This window comes from Mustela lutreola, chromosome 1 (genome assembly GCF_030435805.1).
Source record: "Mustela lutreola isolate mMusLut2 chromosome 1, mMusLut2.pri, whole genome shotgun sequence".
Lineage (NCBI taxonomy): Eukaryota > Metazoa > Chordata > Mammalia > Carnivora > Mustelidae > Mustela > Mustela lutreola.
In genome coordinates this window covers 97,416,796-97,441,731 of record NC_081290.1, presented here as the reverse complement: position 1 = coordinate 97,441,731, position 24,936 = coordinate 97,416,796, and the positions used below count along the sequence as shown (strand labels likewise).

General features: G+C 41.0%; 1 protein-coding gene across 5 annotated transcripts in view; it reads left to right on the top strand.

Annotated features, from left to right (window-relative positions):
* The window catches only part of ALPK1 (alpha kinase 1), a 123,046-nt gene extending 98,445 nt beyond the window's left edge, over positions 1-24,601 (top strand). For 3 of the 5 annotated variants that reach the window (XM_059170708.1, XM_059170694.1, XM_059170702.1), the window contains 10 exons: positions 4,649-4,708; positions 6,006-6,092; positions 7,534-7,610; positions 8,505-8,600; positions 10,392-10,496; positions 11,660-13,775; positions 16,554-16,707; positions 21,339-21,501; positions 22,719-22,905; positions 24,046-24,601. In XM_059170708.1, the coding sequence (XP_059026691.1) occupies positions 4,649-4,708; positions 6,006-6,092; positions 7,534-7,610; positions 8,505-8,600; positions 10,392-10,496; positions 11,660-13,775; positions 16,554-16,707; positions 21,339-21,501; positions 22,719-22,905; positions 24,046-24,245 (3,245 nt within the window). In that variant the 3' untranslated portion in view covers positions 24,246-24,601. Of the gene's footprint in view, positions 1-4,648; positions 4,709-6,005; positions 6,093-7,533; positions 7,611-8,504; positions 8,601-10,391; positions 10,497-11,659; positions 13,776-16,553; positions 16,708-21,338; positions 21,502-22,718; positions 22,906-24,045 lie in introns of those variants that run through there. The other 2 variants (XM_059170718.1, XM_059170727.1) reach the window with 2 other exon arrangements.
* The last annotated feature ends 335 nt before the right edge of the window (positions 24,602-24,936 follow it).

The following is a 24,936-nucleotide window of genomic DNA, read 5'->3' as shown; positions in this document are numbered from 1 at the left end:
TGGCTCTTAATCTGGGGGGTGTGAGTTCAAGCCCCACATTGGGTATAGAGAGTATTTAAATAAATAAAACCTAAAAAAAAAAAAAAAAGTCTCGTTATAGCAGTACTTCCCAAACTTCATCAACCCTTGGAATATCTTGTTAAAAATGCACACCCAGTGCACCTGGGTGGCTCAGTAGTTGTACGTAGGACCTGAGCCGTCATGATCTCAGGGTGCCAGGATGGAATCCTACATCGGGCTTCACACTCCTCAGGGAGTCTGCTTGAGGATTCTCTCTCTCTCCCTCTGCCCTGCCCCCCCACCTCATGCACATGTGTACTCCCTCTCTCTCAGTCTCTCTAAAATAAATAAATCTCTTTTTAAAAATGTGCAGATCCTAATTCAGTAGGTATGTGGCAGAGCCTCAGATTCAACATTTCTAATCAGCTCCCAGACAACACTGATGCTGCTGTTTTCCAGACATTGCTTGACTAGCAAAGTACTCTCCAGGGCGGTCTGGGTAGCTCTGCCAGTTAAGCATCTAACTCTCGATTTCAGCTCAGGTCATGATTTCAGAGGTGTGGAATCGAGCCTCAAGCAGAGCCCCTCCACTCAGTGCAGAGTCTGCTTGTCCTTCTTCCTCTGCCCCTCCCCCTGCTCTTGCTCTTTCTCTCTCAAATGAATAAATAAATAAAATCTTGAAAGAAAGAAAGAGAGAAAGAGAGAAAAAAGGAAAGGAAAAGAAAGAGAAGAAAGAAAGAAAGAGAGAAAGAGAGAAAGAAAGAAAAAAGAGGAGGCATCTGGGTGGCTCAGTTGATTAAGTGTCTACTTTCAGCTTAATTCATGATTCTGGGGTCCTGGGATCAAGTCCCATGTAAGGCTCCCTGCTCAGCAGGGAGCCTGCTTCTCCCTCTCCGTCTGCCCCCCCCCACTTGTGCTCTCTCATGTGTGGGCTCACTCTCTCTCTCTCAAGTAAAGAAATAAAATCTTTAAAAATAAATAAATAATTTTTTAAAGGGGCGATTCAAAGATTCTAAATATGTGCCCACCTGTTACAGATGAGTGCTAACAGCCTTCCAATAAAGATAATTCTGGGCCAGTTTCTCAGGTATTCTAACCCCCTAACTGACCATCCTGAAATGCATTCCTGCAGCAGATCTAACAGAAGGAGAGAGAGTGATGGCATTGGAAATTATATTTAAGGAAAATACTGAGAATGAAGCATATAGAGATAGGTGGATGGAAATATGAAAGAGGAATCTTAAAACTTGGAGAATAGAATGAAAAAAACACATAAGTATAATAGGACTTCTGAGAGGACTGACTGAAATTGGAGAAAAACAGGTCTTTGCATTGAAGAGGTGAATCCAATCTTGAGCAAACTTTTTTTTTTTTTAAAAAGTCACCTAGACATGGTGTGGTGAAACTACAGAAAATCAAACAGTGAGAAAATCTTAAAGGAAACAGAGAGAAAAGACAGATTATGTAAATGGGAACTATATTTAGACTCACATAAAGCATTTTACCAGGAACAACAGAGTCCAGAAAGCAATGAAATCTACCAAAAAAAAAATTTTTTTTGAGAGGAAATAGCTTTCAACCTAGAATTTTATACTCAGCAAAGTTATCATTCAAAAGTAAGGATGGAATAGACATTTTCAGACAAAGACTAAAAGTATTTATTATTCTCAAGACATTTTTCTCCCAGTCTCTCTCTCTCTCTCTCTCTCTCTCACACACACACACACACATTAACGAATGTATTTTGTTAAAGAAAAAGTTGAATCAATAAGGCTGGAAGAGGAGATTCAAAAAGCAATGATAAATAAAGAATTTGTAAATGCAAATGCAAACTAATTAAGATAAAAATAAAAGGAAATTTTATAGTAGTATCACTTAAATAATTCATCAGATGCAAAAAATCTTATACTATTATCAAATTGACCAACATTGTATTAAGTTAATGATAATACAGTACAGGCAAGGAAGGCTTATTCCAGATGTATAAGAAAGGTTGATTATTTAAAAGTTGATTCATTCAAGGGTACTTGGCTAGCTCAGTTGGTAGAGCAAACAAGTGACTCTTGATCTCGCAGTCATGCATTCAAGCCCCTTTGTGGGTAGAGCTTACTAAATAACAATAACAATAACAACAACAATAATAATGTAATAACTGATTCATTCAGTTTACCTCTTGGACCGAATAAACAAGAAAACTATGTGTTCACTGAAATTGATGTAAAAAGTGTTTTACAAAATTTTCATCTTGTTCAGGTTGAAAATATAAACTAGAGTTGGAGATGTTCTTGGTCAGGTTCTACTCAGGAAACAGAAACAACACAGTAATTTGAACAAGGAGAGTTTAATATAAAGAGTAATTAGCTATGTCAGGGGATTGATGAGTGATTACTATTAAGTGGTAAAGAGAACTCTGAAGAATACAGGATAAGCAGTTATAAGGAGCAGCCGCTATCCCTTGTACTGAGAGAATAAGAAAAATTTCCGAACCCCACAGCCAGGCATACCGGGACTATGATCCAGATCTTGCTGGAGAAGGCACAGCCATGGCTCACAGGACGGCAGAGAAGTCAAGGAGGTTCCATGCCAGCAGAACTCCCCGGAAATCCACCTTCTTGTATTCTGGGGGAAGCCACCCACAGAGACGCACTCTGGAACTCACCGCACAGCTGCCTTTATGGAATGCCAGGAAGGAACATTCAGGGGGAGGTCCTTCCCTGGCCCCACTCCACTGCGAAGTCACCTGAGAGGATGCTGCAGGAAGCTGCTGGCCACTGGGCACTGTTGACCTCGCACACTGAGGAGCAAAGCACTGGGGAAGCCACCTGTGTTGGAGGACTCAGGCACAGGAGAAGCCAGGAACGCGGTGCGGGGCAGGCACTGGAGAAGTGACACACACTGCGGGAGCCCGGCAAGAACTGCACACTAAATCAGGAAGAGAAGCAGCTTCCCCTTGTGGTATCTCTCCACACCCTCTAATGAAAAAGCTGACAAAGGAGAACTATTTACAAGGTCCATTCCCATTATTGCAAAGCAGGCAATGAAGGGTGAATTTGGAGCTGAACGGCCATCAGCTGGTAGCTGCACAAGAGGAGACTTCTTAACCAAGTAAAAGGAAGCATTCAAAAACCTTGGCAAAACTACTGATGAAAAACTAGAAATGTTCCTTTTAAAAATCAAGTAAAGAAAAAAATATATCTTGTTATCACTTCTATTTGATACTGACCAAGAAGTCCTCCCGATGCAATGAAAAAAGAAAAAGAAATAAGAGCTACAAAGATTCGAAATGAGTAAACACAGTTAATTAGGATTTTTAGAAAGTACGATTGCCCACATAGAAAACTTCAAGAAATACACAGATGATTAGAATTAAGACATTCAGCAAGTTTGGTGATAATGGATCAATATATTTTTAAAAATATCCACCCTTAGCTATCAGCAAAACCTAATTAGAGGGGCACCTGGGTGACTTAGTTAGTAAAGCAACCGAGTCTTGATTTCCACTCAGGTTGTAATCTCAGGGTCCTGGAATCAAGCCCTAGGTGAGGGCTCCCCACTCAGTGGGGAGTCGGCTAAAGATTCTCACTCTTCTCAGCCTTCCCCTGCTCATGTGCACTCTCTCTCTCTCTTTCAAGTAAATAAATAAATCCTTTTTAAAAACCTAATTAGAAAATATAACTTTTAAGAAGAAAGATATCCGGATGCCTGGTGACTCAGTCATTAAGCGTCTGTCTTCAGCTCATGTCATGATCCCAGGGTCCTGGGATCCAGCCCTGCATCTGGCTCCCTGCTCGGCGGGAAGCCTGCTGCTCCCTCTCTCACTCCCCCTGCTTGCGTTCCCTCTCTAGCTGTGTCTCTCCCTGCCGAGTAAATTAAAAAGAAGGAGGAGGAGACGAAGAAATTTTTTTTTTGTACAATTCATTTACACAAGTATTTTATGTTATTGCTCCCTTTCTAAACACTTTGGTATGAACAAATTTTAATCAGACAAGAAGTCATGATTTCAGAATGTGCTTTTCTTTTCCTTTCCTTCCCTCATTCCTTTCCTTCTCTTTCTCTCCTTCATTCGTTCCTTCTTTTCTTTCTTTCGTTTCTTTCAAAGTCATCCACAAAAAGAAGACATAACATTTTACAAGGGTTTGCCTTTACTTCCCAAACCTTATTCTATATGAATGAGTGTATATGTGTACGAGTGTGTGTAAATCTAATTGCCATTTCAGATACTGTACAATTTCCCACCTTACCAGTTCCTGGAAACCTCATCCTTTCCGTTCACTTTAGTGTATGACGTAGTTATTGATTTTAAATTTTATTTTTATTTTAAAAAAATATTTATTTATTTATTCTAGAGAGAGAGCAGGGGAGGGGCAGAGGGAGAGGGAGAATCTACAGCAGACTCCCTGCTGAACAGGGAGACTAACGCTGGGCTCCATCTCACGACCCTGAGATCATGACCTGAGCCGAAATCAAGAGCCCATCACTTAACTAACAGCCATCCCGTCACTCCTGACTTAAAATGTTAAAATAGAATGTTTCCAAGACAGGTTATGTTCCCTGTTATAATGTGTTTATCTTAAAGCATAAACTACTAGTAGTATTGAAGGCATGTGTTCAGAACTAATTGTGTAGCATTTGGTTGCTTCTTTTTCAGGGAAACTTCTAAAAGCAGAGTATATCCTGAGCAGTCTAATAAGCAACAATGGAGCTACAGGTAAGGTGCTTTCCTACCTTACGACGACTGTCACCTGCAGTCCTGCCGGAGCTCTAGTTTAAAAGGAACTGAATGACCTCATAGTTACTGTACATTAGACATCTCCAGAACTACCTGGAAGTTGGGTAGCAAATCATTTAAACCTTCAGATATCTTGCATGAATTTCTGGGCATTAAATTCAACAAGTTTCCCACTAAGTTGAACAAAACTTCCAGTAGACTTTTAATCCCAGTGTGCCTGGATCCAAGGTTCCCACGCTTCTTGCATTTCCAGTGGGGAGACACTTTGGAATACAGATATGGGCCATACCCCCCTCATTTGTGGCCACCATCACTAACCTATGGTATGCATACTTCCCATCTTCCACACCACACACACACACACACATACCCCCCTCCCCCTCACACACACTGGGATTAAAAGCTGGGGAGAAAACAGAGAAGGTGATGTGACACAGAACCAAGGAGGGTGTAATAATGAATTCGACTCTATTTTTGGTGTTTGACCACTGACAGTTTTCAGGCCCCAGCCTACGCTCAACCCTGTTGTCCCACAACTGGGCAGGCTGGCATGTGGGGGTGTTGTTTTTTGGTTTGTTTTAAACCAACTCATCAGTAAACCAAGCATAGCTTGTGGGAGATTTTAACCCCAGCCCCCCACACCCTAATCACAATAAAAACCAAAGCCACTCACCTCTCTGTACCACGTCCAATGGACCAGCTTGGGTGCCTGCCTGCTCTCTTCAGAAAGACTCCTTATATGAATACAAAACCTTTTCATACCTCCTCGGAGTGCATGTGCAGCCATCAGTCTCGACCTCCAAACCAATTTTGAGTGGACTGGAAGGAGGAGCTGGCCTCCCCAGGAACCAGAGGGAAGCAGACCCCAGGCAGAGGTAACAGCAAGAGACAGCCCCCATGATACGGCACACAAACAAAGTCAGTGTGGCAGGACATAGTCAGTTGGGAGAGTTGGATACCAGACAGGAGTTCATTTCAGTGAAGCCTTATAGGTTACAACCAGGACCTGGGACCTTTCCCTAAATGCAGAGAAAAGATCATCTCTCGAATCTGGATCGCATGTGCTCATGACGGCTTCTGTGAAAATACTTTCATTTCACCAGGCTATTTCCTTGATCACTCAAAGCTAAAACTATCTATCTATCTATATCTATCTATCTATCTAAAATATAAATATATTTGTTTATTTAATAAGTTAAATACATATAATAAATAAATAAAAATAATAAATAAATATGTTTATTTATTTTTATTTTTTTCCTCTCTTTTGTCCTAGGTACCTGGCTGTACAGAAATGAAAGTGACAAGATCCTGGTGCAGTCAGTCTGCATACAGATCAGAGGGCAAATTCTGCAAAAGCTAGGTAGGGTCATCAAACATTCGAACCTCTCGGGTCTCATTTACAAAAAGGCTGCTGCGAGAGTTTACCGTGGAATTTTCTTCATGTATCTGGTTACCATTGCTAATCCCCACTTTGCTGAGTTTCCTTATTGAGAAGAAAATGACATTTAAGATCCCAGGAGTGTTATGAACATTAATAGAACAAAATATTTTCTGTTGAGTTTTGTTCAAGAAATACGTAGTTGTATAATGTGATGTGAGCCCTAGGGTTCTCCGTGTTATTTCTGGCCCCTGGTTTTCAGTTCTATGGGCCTCCATGTGCTAGAGTGACACCTTATTCTACACCATCCTGACACCTTACTCATTCATTCCTCCAAGGGCATTCCTGAGCTTGTCAAACAAAATTTATAGAATGCTAACTGTGCTTTAAAATGCATGGCCGCTCCCCTGCTGTTTAGAGCCCAGCAAGCCTGAGCACTCTGCCAATAGTCCAGGAGAGGGCTACTAGCACTGTCCCCACAGACAGAGGAACCTGACCATGGGGGATTGGGGATGTGGTCTCAAGGAGGGGTCTGAGGAGGGAGGGGCACAGGGCAGAAGCTCTGCTATGGGCTGGAGAGAGGAGGGAAGGAGATTTGCTAGGAGGGAGGAAGGAGCCCCTGGGAGCCCTGTGGGCTTCTTAGCCTATCCCAAAGCTCTTTCCTCACCTAAATGCAGAAGACTTTAAAAAAACATCAAAAAGGAAGAATAAGAAGGAGCTGCAGGTGCTCAAATAAATTTGCAAACTAAAGTGTTTGAAAAAAATAAATTTTTTGAAGATTTTATTTATTTGACAGAGATAGACACAGCAAGAGAGGCAACACAAGCAGGGGGAGTGGAGAGGGAGAAACAGGCTTCTTGCTGAGCAGGAAGCCCAATGCGGGGCTCAGTCCAGGACCCTGGGATCATGACCTGAGCTGAAAGCAGACAGTTAATGACTGAGCCACCCAGGCACTCCAAGTGTTTGAAAATTTTTAACATAGAATAGTAATTAGTTTTCTTATAAATAATGGAATTGATTTTATATACATAAAATCAACAGTAAAAATTATAGATATAATTTATAATTTTTACTGTTTCTCTGTGAAAGGGAAGAATTATCTGTATTAAACTAACTGGAAATATAGGTTGCAGTTTTTCCAACAGATAATCTGCTGATTGCTATCAATATAATTCAATCTCAAGTTTTCCTAACAGGAGCCAATGAGTCTTCTTTCTGTATTAATTTTCAAAGGTATTTTCTTTTTTTTATTATTAACATATGATGTATTATTTGTTTCAGGGGTACAGGTCTATGATTCATCAGTCTTACAGAATTCACAGCACTTATAGCACGTACCCTCCCCAGTGTCCATTCATCAAAGGTATTTTCTTTCATAATACACAGATACTGGCAGTTTGTCCCGTCTCCCCTCTTTTTCCAGGGATGTGGTATGAAGCAGCAGAGCTAATCTGGACCTCCATCATAGGATATTTGACACTTCCCCAGCCAGATAGAAAGGTGATGTATCTAGTGCTTATTTCTTTCTTTTCCTACATTTGTCTTTGGGTGACTATCTCCTTTATGGCACAATTCAGTGTATCATTTGTCAAGTTTATTGGTTCTGTTTTTATTGATTCTGCAAGGGAATAGGACCAGGGACATTTGGTTACCTTCCTCTTGTGTCTTGCCCTGCCCCCACTCACAGCTAGACTCCTGGCATGTATTTAGAGTTTCTGCATTCATTTCTTTCTATCTATCTATCTATTTATTTCTATGACCCATTCATCTCTTTATTTGAGCATGGACTTAGCCTTTCCCTGATTCCACAGCAAAGTTGGGGTGGCCACGTTGCTTATATGTAAAGTCATTTTCCTTGAGTCACTGGACAGGCTTCCATTCCATGCTCCATTTGTCCCTGGGGCATCTTTATCTAAGAATTCGAGAGGCAACACTGGCTTTCCTACTTGATGTTTTCCTTCTCTGTGCGTCTGTGGGAATGTTTTCCTTGTTAACTGGAGCAATGGGCCATCTCTTTTCCCTGAGCTGTAATCAGCAGTGCCGCTGCCTACAGTCCGTTTACGACACAGACAGAATGGGACACAAGGACTCTGGCTTGAGCCAATTCTTTAGGCCTAGCAGTCTGGAGAAGTTAGGGTTGAGAGTCCAGTAAAGCTCAACTAGGAAACAGTTGTGCTCACCTTAGGTCTATGTCTTCAGGATGTGATGATCTTTCGAGCCCTGTGGCGTCTGTTTAGAAGTATTTCCACTGTCGGAATAACAATCACAGTAAGAATAAGAAGAGCAGCCACAGTAGTTCATGTGGAGAACTGACTCTTGCCTTCAGGCCCTGAGAGGAGAGCCGAGATTGACCATAAATTCCTAATCTGTGTTTTGTTTGTTTGTTTCCTACAGGGTATTTCCACATCACTAGGTATACTGGCAGACATCTTTGTTTCCATGAGCAAAAACGATTATGAAAAGTTTAAAAACAATCCGCAGATTAACTTGGTAATTATCACATGTCACAACCGGGGTGCAGAGTGGCCTCCCCTAACAAAACTGCCAATATTTTTGGTGCTCGGTGGGTCAGTCTCGTTCTCACGCCAGGCATCAGGGAGCACAAGTGTCACCCCACTTCGAGTTAGGTGAACAGTCCTGGGGACAATTTCTATGGTGTCCTATTTGGCTAGATTATCTTAGCATCTAGCACAGTACTGGACATACAAGGTCACTAAAAAAAAATGACGAGTGAATGAATGAATATTAAATATCATCCGGGCGATAAATGCTTTGAATCCCACTGATCTTCCAAATCATCACAGAATTCCACTTCCACACTTGGGCCATCTCAGTGATCAGGTAAAACGGTAACAGTTTTATTAAAGATTTTATTTTGTTAAATAAAATAAAACCTGGGGCTTGAAATTAAAACCCTGAGATCAAGAGCTGCGTGTCCTACTGACTGAGCCAGCCAGGTGCCACTAAGGGGTAATCATTGCAAAACTCTTCTGAGCCTCTGTTCAAATCTGAGCCTCAGTCACTTTTCAAGGTTCTTATCCTTAATAGCAATGATTACTAATATTTATGTATTCCTTTACAACTCAATATGTAGGAGCTACATAAAACCCCATTAGATGGGAAGAGCAAAATGTATTATTCCCATTTTAGAGGGAAAAAAACTGAGGTCCAGAGAAACTAAATGAGCTCTATAGTTTGCACACCCAGTAATAAAGAATACTAGGAGAAGAACCAAGGTTTCTGGCCAGTCTAGAACATTAGCATAGACACTGAACTGCTCTCCTGCTCAGCACTGGTATTGAGAGTTTTAATAGTACATGAAGATTACTATTTTTATTAAATACTAAAGTGACAATAAATAGTAACTGTATTTAATAGTAATGTAACACACACAGCTTGCTGCTGGCGATCTGAGTCTTAGCAAAATGTTGCTTTTGCTGTCAGACCAACACACGAGAAAATGGTTATATCCCTTGTTCAGCAAAGTTATCTTTGATGATTGTTTAAAATTATAAACTATCAGGGTACCTGGCTGAGTATGTGACTCCTGATCTCAGAGTCTGAGTTCAAGGCCCACAGTGGGGATAGAGCTTACTTTAAAAAAAAAAAAAAAAAAAAAAAAAAAAAGATTATTAAATTTTTTAAAAATTGCAAATTTCCTCCCCACCCTGAACCTCCTTGTGACCCCTTCCGGCTTTATTTTTCTCTGGAACACTTATCACCATGTCAGCACTATGCATCTTACTTGTGTTGTGTATTGACTAATCCCCTCCCCTCAGTAGGAAGCGAGGTTATTACAGTCTCACTGTCTGCTATCTCCTTCATGCCTAGAACAGTATTTCTAGGAAAAATGAGGGAGTCTTAATTGCTGTGAAATCATACATTAAAAGGCTCTTTGCCAAGAACAGCGCGGAAATCATCAGCTAATCTGACTGCAAGATATGCAGCTTCTGAGAACAAAGACTTGCACCATCCTCCAGAGAAATTTGTGTCGGTTATTTTGTACAGGCAGGCATTGTGAATTTTGGCACACGTTAGGCCCTCTCTGGGGAGCCAAGGGTTTGTGACGGGATTGTGTGTGGGTGCTGGGGGAGAGGGCACTCAAACCCTCGGGTCTTTTGAGCCACTTCACTCTTTCTTGGCACTGTTCTGAAATAGTTGTAATGAGCGGCAGAGTGTCACTCAGAATCCTGAAACAAAAGCAAAAGAATTTCACAGGCTGCGTTTTGCTAATGGATAAATAATTGTCAATACAATGTTTCGTCTCCTATTTTCTCATAGGGTTTGCTGAAGGAGTTTGACCACCATTTGCTCTCAGCTGCAGAAGCCTGCAAACTGGCCACTGCCTTCAGTCCCTACACACCCCTCTTTGTGCTCTCAGCAGTGGTAAGCAGGCAGCCCTCACCCACCAACCTCTGCCCAGTGAGGGAAGTAACCAGCGAGAGGGAAAAGTCTAACCCAAAGTGGGCTTTGTGCACATCATTAGATAATTATGATCAGGCCTTGTGTATGGAAGGGTTTTATCAGTCAGAGTAGTAACATCCTGGTGAAGGTGGAATTAATTCAGCCTAAGGGTATGATGTTGTCTGCCTTAGACCAAGAGTTCCCAAGCACATCAGAATTGCCCAAGGAGGGATGCCTGGATGGCTCAGTGGGTTGAGCCTCTGCCTTCCGCTCAGGTCATGATCTCAGGGTCCTGGGATCGAGCCCCGAATCGGGCTCTCTGCTTGGAGAGAAACCTTCTTCTTCTCCCTCTTCTCCCTCTCTCTCTCTCTGTCTACTTGTGATCTCTGCCTGTCAAGTAAATAAATAAAATCCTTAAAAAAAAAAAAAAAAAAAAAAAGAATTGCCCAAGGAGTCTTTTCAAAATGCACATTCCTGATCCACCCGAGATCCACTAAACGCAAATCTCTGGGACGGGTATACCAGAAATCTTTCATTTTAAAACACTGCCCTTGTGCACAGAGGGCTTTGGAAGCTGCTACTGTATGGTTTTGACTACTATTAAATAAATGGTGCCTTTGTATATGGTAGCCTTATTTACACAGAGAAAATTACTATGTTCATGTGCCATGCATAGAGTCTCTTTGCTAAAACTAACAACAGAAGTAACAGCAACAACAACTTTATAATCTTTGATCAAAAATATCAGGCCTGAGTCTCCTGGCTGGTTCAGTCAGAATAGTGTGCAACTCCTGATAACTGGGTCATGAATTTGAACTCCACCTTGGGTATAGAGATTACTAAAATAAATAAATAAACTTGGGAAAAAAAAGAAGTATCAGGCCCACAGCAAGATGATAGCTCGAGCTAATTCTTACCCCCTGATGCCAACCAATCACATACAACCCAGACCCTTCTCCCAATTCACCAAAAATACTTTGGGTCCTTGACTCAAGACTTGATTGTGTATTTTCCTTAGAATATCTGCGGCGTGTGTTTATTTTCCTACAACACTTTGAATGACTGTCCTCCAGGAATGAAGTTTTTCCTGATTCAATTCCAGTTTCTAATTCAATGTCTGATTTTGTATTTGGTATTTTCCTCAGAACATCCGTGGCACATGTTTATTGTCCTATAGTAGTTCTGATGACTGTCCTCCAGAAATGAAAAATTCATATCTGTATGAAGCCAAAGAGGCCTTCGAAATTGGCCTCCTCACCAAGAGATATGATGAACCAGCCACTGGAAAACAAGAGCTTCATAGTCTTCTCAAAGCTGCTTTCGGCCTGACCACAGTGCATCAAAGACTCTACGGGGAGACCGAGATGGTCCATGTAGCCAGTCAGCTCTGTAATGAAGCTATGGGAAAACTGTACAGTTTCAGTACTTCCTCTGGAAGTCAGGAGAGAGAAGCTCTCTCTCAGCAGATCTTGTCTATTATCACCCAGGTGAAGGATCATTTACAAATTCAAGGCTTCTCAAATTTAGATGACAAGTCTTATGTTCCAGAGAGTTTCAAGCATGGGTTGGCTAAACCCATCTTGCATGGGCACGTGGATTTCCAAAAAATCCTTGGAGCCTATTCACAGCACCACACTTCAGTGTGTGAAGTATTTGAAAGCTCTTGTGGAAACAACAAAAATCAACAGAAAGATGCAAAAACCAGAGTCTGCATCACTACTCTAAAAACAGAGACGAAAAACGTAGATACTGTGAGTACTGCCGAAGACAAATCACATTTTCAAAAAGCCATGGTAATATCGTCCTCCCAAATGGCTAAGAATAGTCAGGAGACACTCAGGAGGATGAGAGGGAAAAACTGGACCCATTCTGATGCATTTCAAGTCTCCTTGGATCAAGATGTAGAGGCTGAGACTGAGTCACCAGACCACAACCACGGTGAAGGAGCTGTTTTGGACAAGTCTCTGAGTGACAGCCATTGCTCTAGTTGTTGGAGCAACTTATCAGGGGCTAGTTCTTCTACAAGCTGGGAGGAAGTGAATTATATAGATGATAGGCCAACCAGAAAAGAGCCTTGCAAAGAAGAACATCTTGTGGATACTCAGTGTTCCACTGCCCTGTCTGAAGAGCTAGAGATCAATGAGGAAAGCAGAGCTGTACATCCACTGTCCTCAGAACTTCATGGTCTCTCTCTCCAAGTATCCAAGGATGACAGTTCAGAGTCTTCTCAAAGTCAGCAACACAAACACATGCCCTTAACAACCTTCTGTCCTCATAACACAACAGGCATATTCTTGGCCTCTGGTGCAGGGCTGTTAGAAGGAGCTCCAGATGGTGTGCAGAAAGTCAGAAACATGGGATCCAGAAACACTTGTGCTCATTCCAGTCCCTCGGTTGGTTCTGCTTCTCTGTCCTCTTCTGATTCTGATCCACCCAAGAACATAGCCACATGCTCTTTGGTCCGAGAAGAAAGCTTTGAACTAAATGAGCTTCCAGAAATCAATTGCGATGATGAAGACAGGCATGGGGAAGAAATCAAAAGAGGCACAGGCCCTACATTCAAAGATAGTTCCTCCTGGATTGACCCAGAAGGAGAAACAGAGGAAAAAGAAGAGGATATGCCCTTACACTCTCACAAAGCCATGAAGGTGTCTCTGGGCAAAAGTTCTGTGACAGTATGTAGCACTTCCACTCTTCATTGGCCTGTGCAAAATCCTGACTCAGAAAAGAGCAGCAGCTCAGTCAAAGAGCAGAACATTGACCCTGATGCCTCCACAGTGGATGAGGAGGACCAGCTGCTGGACAACAAAGACGTTCACCACACCAGTGGGCGTGGCTCTTCTAGCCTATGTGCTCTGAGGCAGCCATATGATCATGGGGCTGAGACCACCGGTCCATCTGTAAATAGTAACATCGCCTTCCCTGATTTTAGCAAGGACTGCACTACCACAGAGGAAGGAAACAAACCAGGAAACACACTAAACTGCAGCCAGAGCTCCAGCTCATCCTCGCCATGGTGGTTGAAATCACCTGCTTTTTTCAGCGGTTCTTCTGAGAGGGAAACCTCATGGTCCTTTCTGAATTCCAGTGGAAGTTCTTTTGTTTCATTGCCAGGAATGATAAGGCAAGAGATCCTAGAGGCTCGAACCCTGCACCCTGATGACTTTGAAAAACTCTTGGCAGGGGTGAGGCATGAGTGGCTGCTACAGAGACTGGAGAATACAGGAGTTTTTAAGCCCAATCAACTCCACCAAGCACACAGTGAGTACAACCTTTTTGGTAGGTAGAACCTCAGGAAGCCTCTGTGTACGGTTGGGGTCCTCTGAAGAGCTTGATGTGTAGATCACTTAAAACTCATGAAAGACACAGACCCCCTCTTACACTTTGTGAATATACAGAAAAATATGTACTTTGGGGGTTTCCCTCACTCTTAGTGTGGTGGACGCTAATGGTCACAAAGACTAGAGGCTTATTCAGGCCACCTCATATGTTGGGGGCTTGCTGTGAAGACACACAAGGCAGTAAGGGAGACAAGAATCTTACAGGACCAAGGGACAGTTGGGGTTTAAAAAAGCTCAGCATCTTGTCTTTTCCATGGATTCTCATTACCAACCAGCTGATTTCTGTTTTTCCCCATTCAGATTCTAGGGGGCAGAGTTTGACCTAGTTAAACATCACTCGTGCAGGGCAGAGATTTTCACACCTGTCCGCAAGTTTTCTTTCAGCCAGTGGGTTGAGCAAGTGCCCTCTACTATTGCAATCAGCAATTCCTTCTTGCATATGGAACAGCCCAGTGTCACTTACCATAGCAGGGAGTCAATGTGTCTATTACAGATTAGAAGTGGTGGAGAGGAGGGGAAGGAGACAAAAGAAGGTTCCTCTCTGAGCCCTGAAGATCATATCGTAGCACCCTCTAAGATACTGAAGAATTATTTGAATGAGAGAAAAGAGACAAACTCTGGATTGCTAAGCACTGGATACTATAGTAATAGTTCTTCGGAAGCCTAGGTAGTTGGTTAGGTGTCTAACTCTTGATTTCAGCTCAGGGCGTGATCTCAGGGTCCTAGGTTCTAGGACCCTGTGGAGCACAGCGTCAGGGTCCATGCTCAGTGGGAAGTCTGCTGGAGGATTCTCTCTCTCCCTCTCCCTCTCCCCACTCACTCACTCTCTCTCTTTATCTCTCTCTCTCATATAATCAATCAATCAATCAATCAATAAAGTAGTAGTTTTCAATCTTGTCATCATATAAGAATCCCCAGGGGTGGGGGATCTTTTTAAAATTTCCAGTGCCTCACCCCAGAGTGTCCAATCTAATGAGTCTGCAGTTTGGATCCAGGCATCATTATTTTTAAGAACTCTTTAAAAAAAAAAAAAATTTTTTTTTTATTTGAAAGAGAAAATGAGAAAGAGCATGAGAAGAGGGAGGGTCGCAGGGAGCCTGCTGCGGGACTTGATTCCAGGATTCCAGGATTATGACCGGAGCCAAAGGCAGTCACTTAACCAAATGGGCCACCCAGGCGCCCTTAAGAGCTCTTCAGTAAGTTTTTATAAAGACAATGTCAGTCACTTCTGTTCAAAGTATTCCAGTGCTTTTCCTGCTGCCTTGAAGTCACACTAAGATACAGATCAGTTTTCACAAAAAGAAGTGAAACGCTACCCTAGTAGTGTCTCCCTATTCACTATTCCCTTTCTAGAGATTCTGTAGGTTCAGAATCTCGTTTCTTAGAGTTAGGCAACCCTTTATTGTTACGCCTATGTGCCAGTTTGTGGGTAAAAAGCCACATGTACGTGATCTCAGACCCAGTAGGGGAATATTATTATCCCCAATGTACAGATAAGAAAAACAGAGGAAGCACAAATCAAGTTATACATTCCTCCATCTTGGTTCCCCCAATTCACTGCCTTTCCTATGGATGTGTGCCAGCAGCTCGCCTTCTGGGGCAAGAAGCCCCAGCTTCTCTGACTGAGTTACCCAACCCTGTCCACTGTCTTCCCCAGCCTCCAGCCATCTCCCGCCCCAGTCCCAGACCCATGAGTTTATCTTACTCCAAGTATTTTTCTCTCCTGAGTCACCTGTACCTTCACCCATTATCACGACCTAGATGCAGGAGGTCCTTGTTCACATCATTTCAACTGGGATCCCAAAATGTTGCATTTCTTCTCAGAGTTCCTGTCTTTTCCCTCAAAGAAATGCTTTCTTACTTGCCCTGTTCTGCCTTTCCTTAAGGTGGAGACAGTTTTTTTGCTTTTCCTTCTTATCTTTTCCTTCTTCAATTGAATAGAATCGAATTGTACAGTAGCTATATTTTGTCAAGTAATTCCTGGACTTTCCCAGCTTAAACAGAACAAGTAAGAGAAAATTAAGGTGCACTTTAATAGATAACCATGGTTTCTGGAGTTGCCAGGAGTCTCTGAGGGGAAGTTACTTCGTTTATTTCTATCTATATGGTCTGGTACCAGTCGTAGGTCCCAGGTCCCCCAGATAATTAGAAGAAAATGCAAGCATATATCACTCTTCCAAGATGGCCTCTGGGGCTTTGCTGCTTAAAAAGACTTTCTTTCCCACTATTTTCAGACAAAAACTCTGGCCTTATCTTTTTTTTTTTTTTTTTTTTTTTAAAGATTTTATTTATTTATTTGACAGAGAGAGATCACAAGTAGGCAGAGAGGCAGGCAGAGAGAGAGGAGGAAGCAGGCTCCCTGCTGAGCAGAGAGCCCGATGCGGGACTCGATCCCAGGACCCTGAGATCATGACCTGAGCCGAAGGCAGCGGCTTAACCCACTGAGCCACCCAGGCGCCCTGGCCTTATCTTAATCCCTCACTATCCAAGCAAAAGATTTTGTGAATCTTCATTACATTTGCAAAGCTTTGGTTTATTGTACTTCACTAACTTTGCAGTAGTAGTCATAGAAGAGGCTGAAATTTGAGAAAATGTTTAAGGAAACTGAAGATTTCAGGCAATTTTGAGTCAACTTTATTCATAAATTGTAACAAACTTTGAAAATAACATCCATTTTTATCTTCTCTTTTTTTTTCAGATGCTCTTTTATTAAAATACTCTAAAAAATCAGAACTATGGACAGCCCAAGAAACTATTGTATATTTGGGAGACTACCTGAATGTGAAGAAGAAAGGCAGACAAAGAAATGCTTTTTGGGTTCATTATCTTCATCAGGAAGAAACTCTGGGGAGGTATTTCTTTAAAACATCTATACTTCTAATGTAAAAATGGGCTAATTATGACTTTCTGTTACTTAATCACTTACGAGATTTTGAAAGAGTCAGAAAAGTTGGCCACAATGTATATTTTCAGATCCCTACTCCTTTCTCCTCATTAACTGATAATAGTTACCACACACTGAACAACATGATGTCAGCCATTTTATATAGATGTACATGATGTCAAACCTCTCAGGGAGACATTGTTATCCCCACTGTACAGATAAGGAAAATGGAGTTTCTGACTGTATGGCAGGACAGAGAGCCTCAAACACTCCCACTAAAAATGCTGGCAAGAAGTCTAGTTCAACTCTGAAAACTACACTTACATGTAAATAAACGAGTCTTCAAAAAAGGTAGGAAACTCCTTTGTGGCTAGGGATGAAGCATTTTTGGAGGTATAAGTGCATATTGAGTCCTTAAGACACCTCCTGTAGACATTCTGAGTGGGGTAGGATGAGGTGGCAGCTAGTGACCAAAGTTACACGTGTAAGGGAGTGTTTAGGGATCATCCATATAAAACAGGGATGCAGGAATGGCTACATCTTTAAGGAGAAACTTATATTAAAAAAAAAAAAAAAAAAAAAAAAAAACAACCAGGGGCACCTGGGTGGCTCAGTGGTTTAAAACCTCTGCCTTTGGCTCAGGTCATGGTCCCAGGGTCCTGGGATTGAGCCCCAAATCGGGCTTTCTGCTCAGCAGGGAGCCTGCTTCCCCTCTCTCTCTGCTTGCCTCTCTGTGATCTTTGTCTGTCAAATAAATAAATAAAATCTTTTTAAAATTTTTTAAACATACATAAAATAAAAAACAAAACAAACAAACAAACAAAAAACCCCCCAGGCTCCTGGGTGGCTCAGCTTGTTAAGTGTCCAACTCTTGATTTCGGCTGAGGTCATGATTGATCTCAGGGTCGTGAGATAGAGCCCCATGTCTGTTTTCTTGTTCATCACGCAGTCTGCTGGAGATTTTCCCTCTCCATCTGCCCCTCCTCTGGCTCTCTCTCCCTCTCAAATAAATAAATAAATCTTCATTTTTTAAAAAATCCCAGTGAGGTAAACACCTGGAAAGTTTTTTGTTTGGCCTTAGTTCTGCATGACAACTTCAAGCAAAAACTCACCTGAGAAATAGTCACCACAAGTGGTCCCCATTAGGTTTGAGGCCTAATTTTACATCATCTGTGGATTTAAGAAGACCTATAAGCCAAGAGTTTTAAGGTGGACCCTGTTCTTTATCCAAATCCAAATAATGTGAGAAATAAATAGGAAGAGAAGAAATGAGAGAGAGTGAGAAATTGGGTGATTCTTAAACAATAGAAGTATATTTCTTGAAAGGTTGTTGATGATAATAATAATAATAGGAACAAGTACATCTACTTACCAAGTATATATGTGTCAAGCCTTATTTTAACTGATTTATATACTAATTTAATTGATCATCACAAAACACTATGAGACAAGATTTATTATCACCATTTTACAGATGAGGGAACTGAGGCATAAAGATGTTAAGAAACTTGCCCCACATCACACATCCAAGCAATGAACCCGTTTGTTATGGGTTGAATGAGTTTTTTAACAGCTCTGTACCTCCAACCTCAAATTCATATGTTGAAGTCATAGTACTTCAGACTGTGATCTTATTGAAAGAGAGTCATTGCAGATATAATTAGATAAGATGACGTCATTTTGGAATAGGGTGGGCCACTCATCCACTCTGACTGGTATTCTTATAAAAAGGAAATTTGGAGCTAGACCTGCACAAGGAGAATGCATGTCAGATTGTAGTTATGTTGCCACAGAGCAGAAACCACCAGAAGCCAGGAGGGAGGACTGGAGAACATCCTTCTCTAGTGGCTTCAGAGGGAACATGGCCCTGCCGACATCTTGTTCTTGGACTTCCAGGCTCCAGAACTGTGAGAGAATCCATTTCTGTTGTTTAAGTCACTCAATTTATGGCTCTTGGTTATAGTATCCCTAAGAAATTAATACAGCAGGATGTGTCATAGAGGATCTGAAATGGGAAATGAAAGAGAGAATAAGAAATGTGAAAGATGAAAAGAGTGGATCCAACAAATATCTGATCTGAAAAAGATAACAGAGCAAATAGAAAAGAATTACTATCTAAATAGATACTACCTGATAATTTCCCAGAATTGCCAAAACACATTAATCTTCAAATACAGGAGTCATAGTAAATCCTAAATAAGAAAAGGAGGGAAGAAACTAGGAAGGAAGGCAGACAGACAATCATAAATCTACTTCTAGCTACATAGCAGTGAAACTTTAGAACACCAAGGATAAAGAAATAATCTTAAAAGCTGTCAAAGAAAAAAGAGTTTACTGCTAACAAATCCTTACTGAAGAAAAATGATCCCAACAAAATGGCAAAAGATGCCAGAAAGAATGGACCTCTGTCCCCAGATTGATGGATCCTGTACTTAGGGCTGGAGGTCCTCTGATAGAATGTTTGGGAACGGTTCCAGTACCACGGTTTGCTCAAAGTTCTGAACGGATTCAAAGCTACTGCAAGTGGAGCGACCGGTCTGTCCATAGCAGAAACGCTGGATTACCCCTGTTACAGCAGCTGCTCCTCTGCTGGCTGCTTTCTGATGCCTTAAAGGTTCCTCCTCTGCAGCCTCCACTGTCTGGTTGTCTTTTTTTTTTTTTTTTTTTTAAGATTTTATTTATTTATTTTCGAGAGAGTGTGTGAGCAGGGAAAAGGGCAGAGGAAGAGGGAGAGAGAATATCTCGAGTTGATTCTGCATTGAGTGCAGAGCCCATCACCAGGCTTGATCTCAGGACCCTGAGATCATGACGTGAGCCAAAATTAAGAGTTGGACACTTAACCAACTGAGCAATCCAGGTGCCCCTCAGATTTCCCTTCTGAACCCCAGGGGTCTGAATGGCCAAAGCTTCAGCCAACTTGTATTTCATAATCCTATTGGACTCAGTAATTTTTCTTGTTGTTAACATATAATGTATATTTGTTTCAGTGGTACAGATCTGTGACTCATCAGTCTTACACAATTCACAGCACTCACCATAGCACATACCTTCCCCAGCGTCCATCACCCAGCCACCCCATCCCTCTCATGCCCCTCCCCTCCAGCAACCCTCAGTTTGTTTCCTAAGATTAAGAGTCTCTTATGGTTTGTCTCCCTTTCTGGTTTCATCTTGTTTCATTTTTCCCTCCCTTCCCCTATGATCCTCTGTCTTGTTTCTCAAATTCCTCATATCAGTGAGATCATATGATAATTGTCTCCCTCTGATTGACTTATTTCCCTTAGTGTAATACCCTCTAGTGCCATCCATGTCGTTACAAATGGTAAGATTTCTTTTTTTTTTTTTTGGTGGTGGACTCAGTAATTTCTGGAAGTATTTTCTCTAGTTGAGGTCTATAACTCTGACAATTCTCTTTGATTTTTGGAGGTCACTCTGGACACATGCAAATTCCTCATAAATTCACACTGACTTATAGCAAGTATAAACTCCAGTCAAGTGTGATAGTTACTGTTTTGCTCCTTTCAACACTTAATCATTTACTGCCCTCATATGTTGTCTCCAGCTATGCATAAGGCCTTGAAATATACAAATCCTTTGTCACACTTTCTTCAAAACGTTCAGGACTAGCACAGGACTACACACATAACAGGTGATGATGGAAACAAGTATTTGTACAGAGGAAGTAATCACAAAAGAAAGGGATAGAGGAAGACTTCAGATTGATTAACTGACCTGTTTAAGGCCATGGTGCAGGTAGTAAAAGATCTGATTGCAGAGCCTGCACTTCCCAGTGTCCATCCTGGCTCCCTAGACTCACCATGGGGGGATGGCCAACTGCTACAGTAACTGGACACTTGCTCTATAATCACCATCGTCCTGGGGCAGTGTATCAGAAAGTGTTCTTCAGGAAAACAAAACCAAGAATATATATATACACATATAGACAGAGAGTTATTGTCAGGATTTGGCTTGTGTATTGATAGAGGCCAGGAAACCTCAAGCTCTGCAGTTGGCCAGCTGGAGACCCAGGAGAGCTAATGGTGTAGTTCCAGGTCAAAGGCCAGCAGGCTCAAGACCAGGAAGAGCTGATGTTTCAGTTCAAGTCCAAAGGCAGGAAAAGACCAGTGTCCCAGCTCAAAGGCAGTGTGACAGGCGGAATTCTCTTCACTTAGGAGAAGGTCATTCTTTTCATTCTATTTTTTGTCCTTCAACTGATTAGATTAGGCCCATCCACATGAGGCAGAGCAATCTGCTTTACTTAGTCTGTTGATTTAAGTGTGAAATTTATCCCAAAACAACCTCACCAAAACAGCCAGAATTATGGTTGATCAAATATCAGGGCACCCTATGGCCAGGTCAAGATAACACATAACATTAGCCATCACCATCAGCCAACGTGAATTATGTTCTCATGTTCAGGAGGCTCTTACAGAATTATTAGAGTCATGAAATAAGAAAGGATAGTTAATATTGACTGTCCAAGGTAGAGAAAGAGTAATGTCTTTCAAGAATTTTTGCATCTCTCCTTTCGTCTCTGCTCTCTGCCTCTGTGATAAGATCACTTTTGCATTTCTTTTGTATGGTTTCTTCCTCTGGTCATAGATATGTTGGGAAAGAGTATAAGGAGCAGAAGGGGCTGTGGCACCACTTCACTGATGTGGAACGGCAAATGACCGCACAGCACTATGTGACAGAATTTAACAAGAGACTTCATGAACAAAAGATTCCAACACAGATATTCTATATCCCATCCACAATATTACTGGTAAGATTAAAGAGGGCAAGTGTTTCGTTCAACAGGTCTATACATACATATTTGGTAACGTCTAATAAACTCAGTTACCAGACTCCCTCAACTGCTTCATCTTCTTCATCTACTTAGGGAGATGTGTAAGAACTATGACCTTCTAGACCCTGAATACATAATTTGGATCTTCCAAGTCACCCTGTTAAGTCTGGTATCTGGTCCCACATGGTCAAGTGAGCTTTTTTAGTATCCCTTCTTTGTGTACTGGCTGTACTTTCAAAGAGAGAGGAAGGACCCTAAAGATGATATGGAGTACAGATTATCCCCTCAACAACCTGATGCATGAATTCACTGTTTTACATCTGTTAGTCCCCACCCCTGGCAGCCAAGGAATTACCAAGTCATAGTTTAAACACCTTTAGTAAGGAAAAATAATTATTCCCTTTTCACTTTCAAACAATTCTACTTGTTAGGAAGTTCTTAGATCTAACCCAAAGTTGTCTTTGTCTGATTTCTACCTATGAATTGCAACTCCACTTTCTGGGGTCATTGAGCCCAATCTGTTTTCACTAAGCTATCTCTTTAAATATAGAAAGACAACCATCCATCTCCACTGACTTTTCTCTTATTTGGGTTACCTTTCCAAATATGTTGGATCCTTGGCTCATTCATACCTAAAGAGGTTTTTTTGTTTTTTTTTTTTTACATTGGCCAAAGACATTTTTTGACCCACATTTTGTTACTACCAATTACAGCTACCATCCATTTTTCACTTTCTTTATGTCAAGCACTATGCCAGGCATTTAACACATCAACTCTAACCTTTGAAACAACTTGACAAAAGAGATTATACCCACAAATGTTTGAACTGCTATTCCAGCCCAACATTCCAGGCCATGATTTATCTCCATGACAAGCTAGTTCCCTACAGTAGGTCACTTCATGGCCTCATTTTTATGTGAGTATTTTAATAAAAGAATAAAAATTATTTTAGGTTCCATTATATGCCACATAAAATGTTAGGCACTTTACATGCATTTTTCTCATTTAATATTTTTTTAACAATGCTATAAAGGTGATTATTATTACAGTATCTGCTTTACCGATGAACAGACCAAAACCTCTGGAAATAACAGAGTTCCTAAGCGGCAAAGTCTAGGTTCAAAGTGAGGACTACCCAAGCCCAAAGCCTGTGGCCTTCCTAGTCATTATGGTCTCCCATTTCTACTTTTCAGATTTTGGAAGGCAAGACAATAAAGGGATGTATCAGTGTGGAACCTTACATACTGGGAGAATTTGTGAAGCTATCAAATAACACAAAAGTGGTTAAAACAGAATACAAAGCCACAGAATATGGATTGGCTTATGGCCATTTTTCCTATGAGTATTCTAATCATAAAGATGTTGTAGTCGATTTACAAGGTATGTGAAATTGGGATTTTTATATTTTTAGTGTTATTCATATGTAAACCTGAGGTCTTGTAACTAGCTCTTCCAGTCATTATTTAATTTAATAGACTGTTCAAGGCCTAAATAGACCGCTATTTATAATTCAATTAATTGATTTTACTGCATGTAGCAAATGATGTCTGGAAAAAACATCTAAAGCGTCTACAAGGGTCTAAAGTGTCACAAAATCCGTGAGATCTGGCTCACATTCTGCTGGGCTCAACTCTAGAGCAAACCCATTTTTTAAATTTCATTTAAGTATATTTGAATGATGTAGGTTTTTTAATATTGCATGCTTTAATATGTGGAAAGACTTTCCACTCGCTCTTTTCTTCAGGCCTTTACCTTTATTACAAGTGTGACATTAAGTTTCATATGGGGTCATTGTGAAATAGAAAGTTGTGCACTTGAATCTGACTTTAAAAAAAACTCTGCATTTATATTTTAATTTTATTTCAGTTCATCTAGTATTTTATTTGCCGGAATTATTAACCAATACTCTTCATTTAAATGATAAATGAGGTTTCTTATAACTGTTTGTAGTAATGAGTCTATGACCATTCTCTAAGATTTTCTCTATCCCCCTTCCATAGCATTTATCATCACTCTCTGTCATATTATGTATTTTACTTATTTATATTGCTTATTAATCTGTCCCACTTCGCCAGAATGTTAGCTCAATGAGTATAGTGATTTTTTACTTATTGCTTAATCCCCAGTACTCAAAACAGTGTCTTGTATAGTGTGTATGCTCAATAAATACTTGCTAAATGAACAGATGACTTAATGGGTTAAGCAATAAAGCAACTTATGAATCATGAAATGTTCCATAATTAAACTAAGTGCAATTTTTTGCTCTCTAATTCCTTGAAAATTGGTGGTCTAGGTATGTCATATTTGACAAATTTAATTGTCCAATGTTCAGTTTCCCTTCTTAAACCAGTAATTGGAATACACAATACCAAATCCCTTAACAGAAACTTATTAAACATAAACTTCAGTATAGCCAAGTTTTTAGAGTATCTCTCTAAATAAATACATTTTATTTTTCTGAAATACTTTACTGACCTTTATAAAGGATTTGATTCTCAGACATATGTATTTCTTTTTTAGGTTGGGTGACTGGTAATGGAAAAGGGCTCATCTATCTGACAGATCCCCAGATTCACTCTGTTGATCAGAACGATGTCACAACCAATTTTGGAAAGAAAGGAATTTTTTACTTTTTTAATCACCAGCATGTGAAATGTAATGAAATATGCCATCGTCTTTCTCTGACAAGACCTTCAGTTGAGAAACCAAATAATTCATAGACTCTCAGGCGGTGTGATGGGATAGGCTTAGTGCTGCTTACCTGTGTGGGGCCCCGTCCTCTTTCCAGGCACACACAGTATGGCACAGTCCATCCGCTTGGGCTGAGGCAGGACCATGGGATTAGTTCTAGACAATGATGTGAGACGAATTGTTGAATATCAGTTTCAGGCCCTTATTTAATTGCCAGTGCAAGTGGAGTTACTCTCCTTCCACCACAACCAGCAGAATATGTCAGGAGATAGCTCCTTATCAGCGTTAAGCCCTACAGTGGGGGCAACCTGAAAAAGTCCCCACCAGACCCATCATGGACACAAAACAGATGAGAAATAAACTTTTGTGGCTTGAGCCATTGAGATTTTGGAGTTTTCTGGTCAGTATCTATCAACGATGGTACTATGGGTGTTTTTCCTATCGATATACGAGTTTTCCATATATATTAAAGAGTTCAGGACAGGGCGCCTGGGTGGCTCACTGGGTTAAGCCTCTGCCTTCAGCTCAGGTCATGATCTCTGGGTCCTGGGATCGAGCCCCGCATCGGGCTCTCTGCTCGGCGGGGAGCCTGCTTCACCCTCTCTCTGCCTACTTGTTATCTCTCTCTGTCAAATAAATTAATAAAATTTTTTAAAAAGAACCCTTTAAAAACAAAAAAAAAGAGAGAGTTCAGGACATTGTGATATGAGTTCCTGTTGT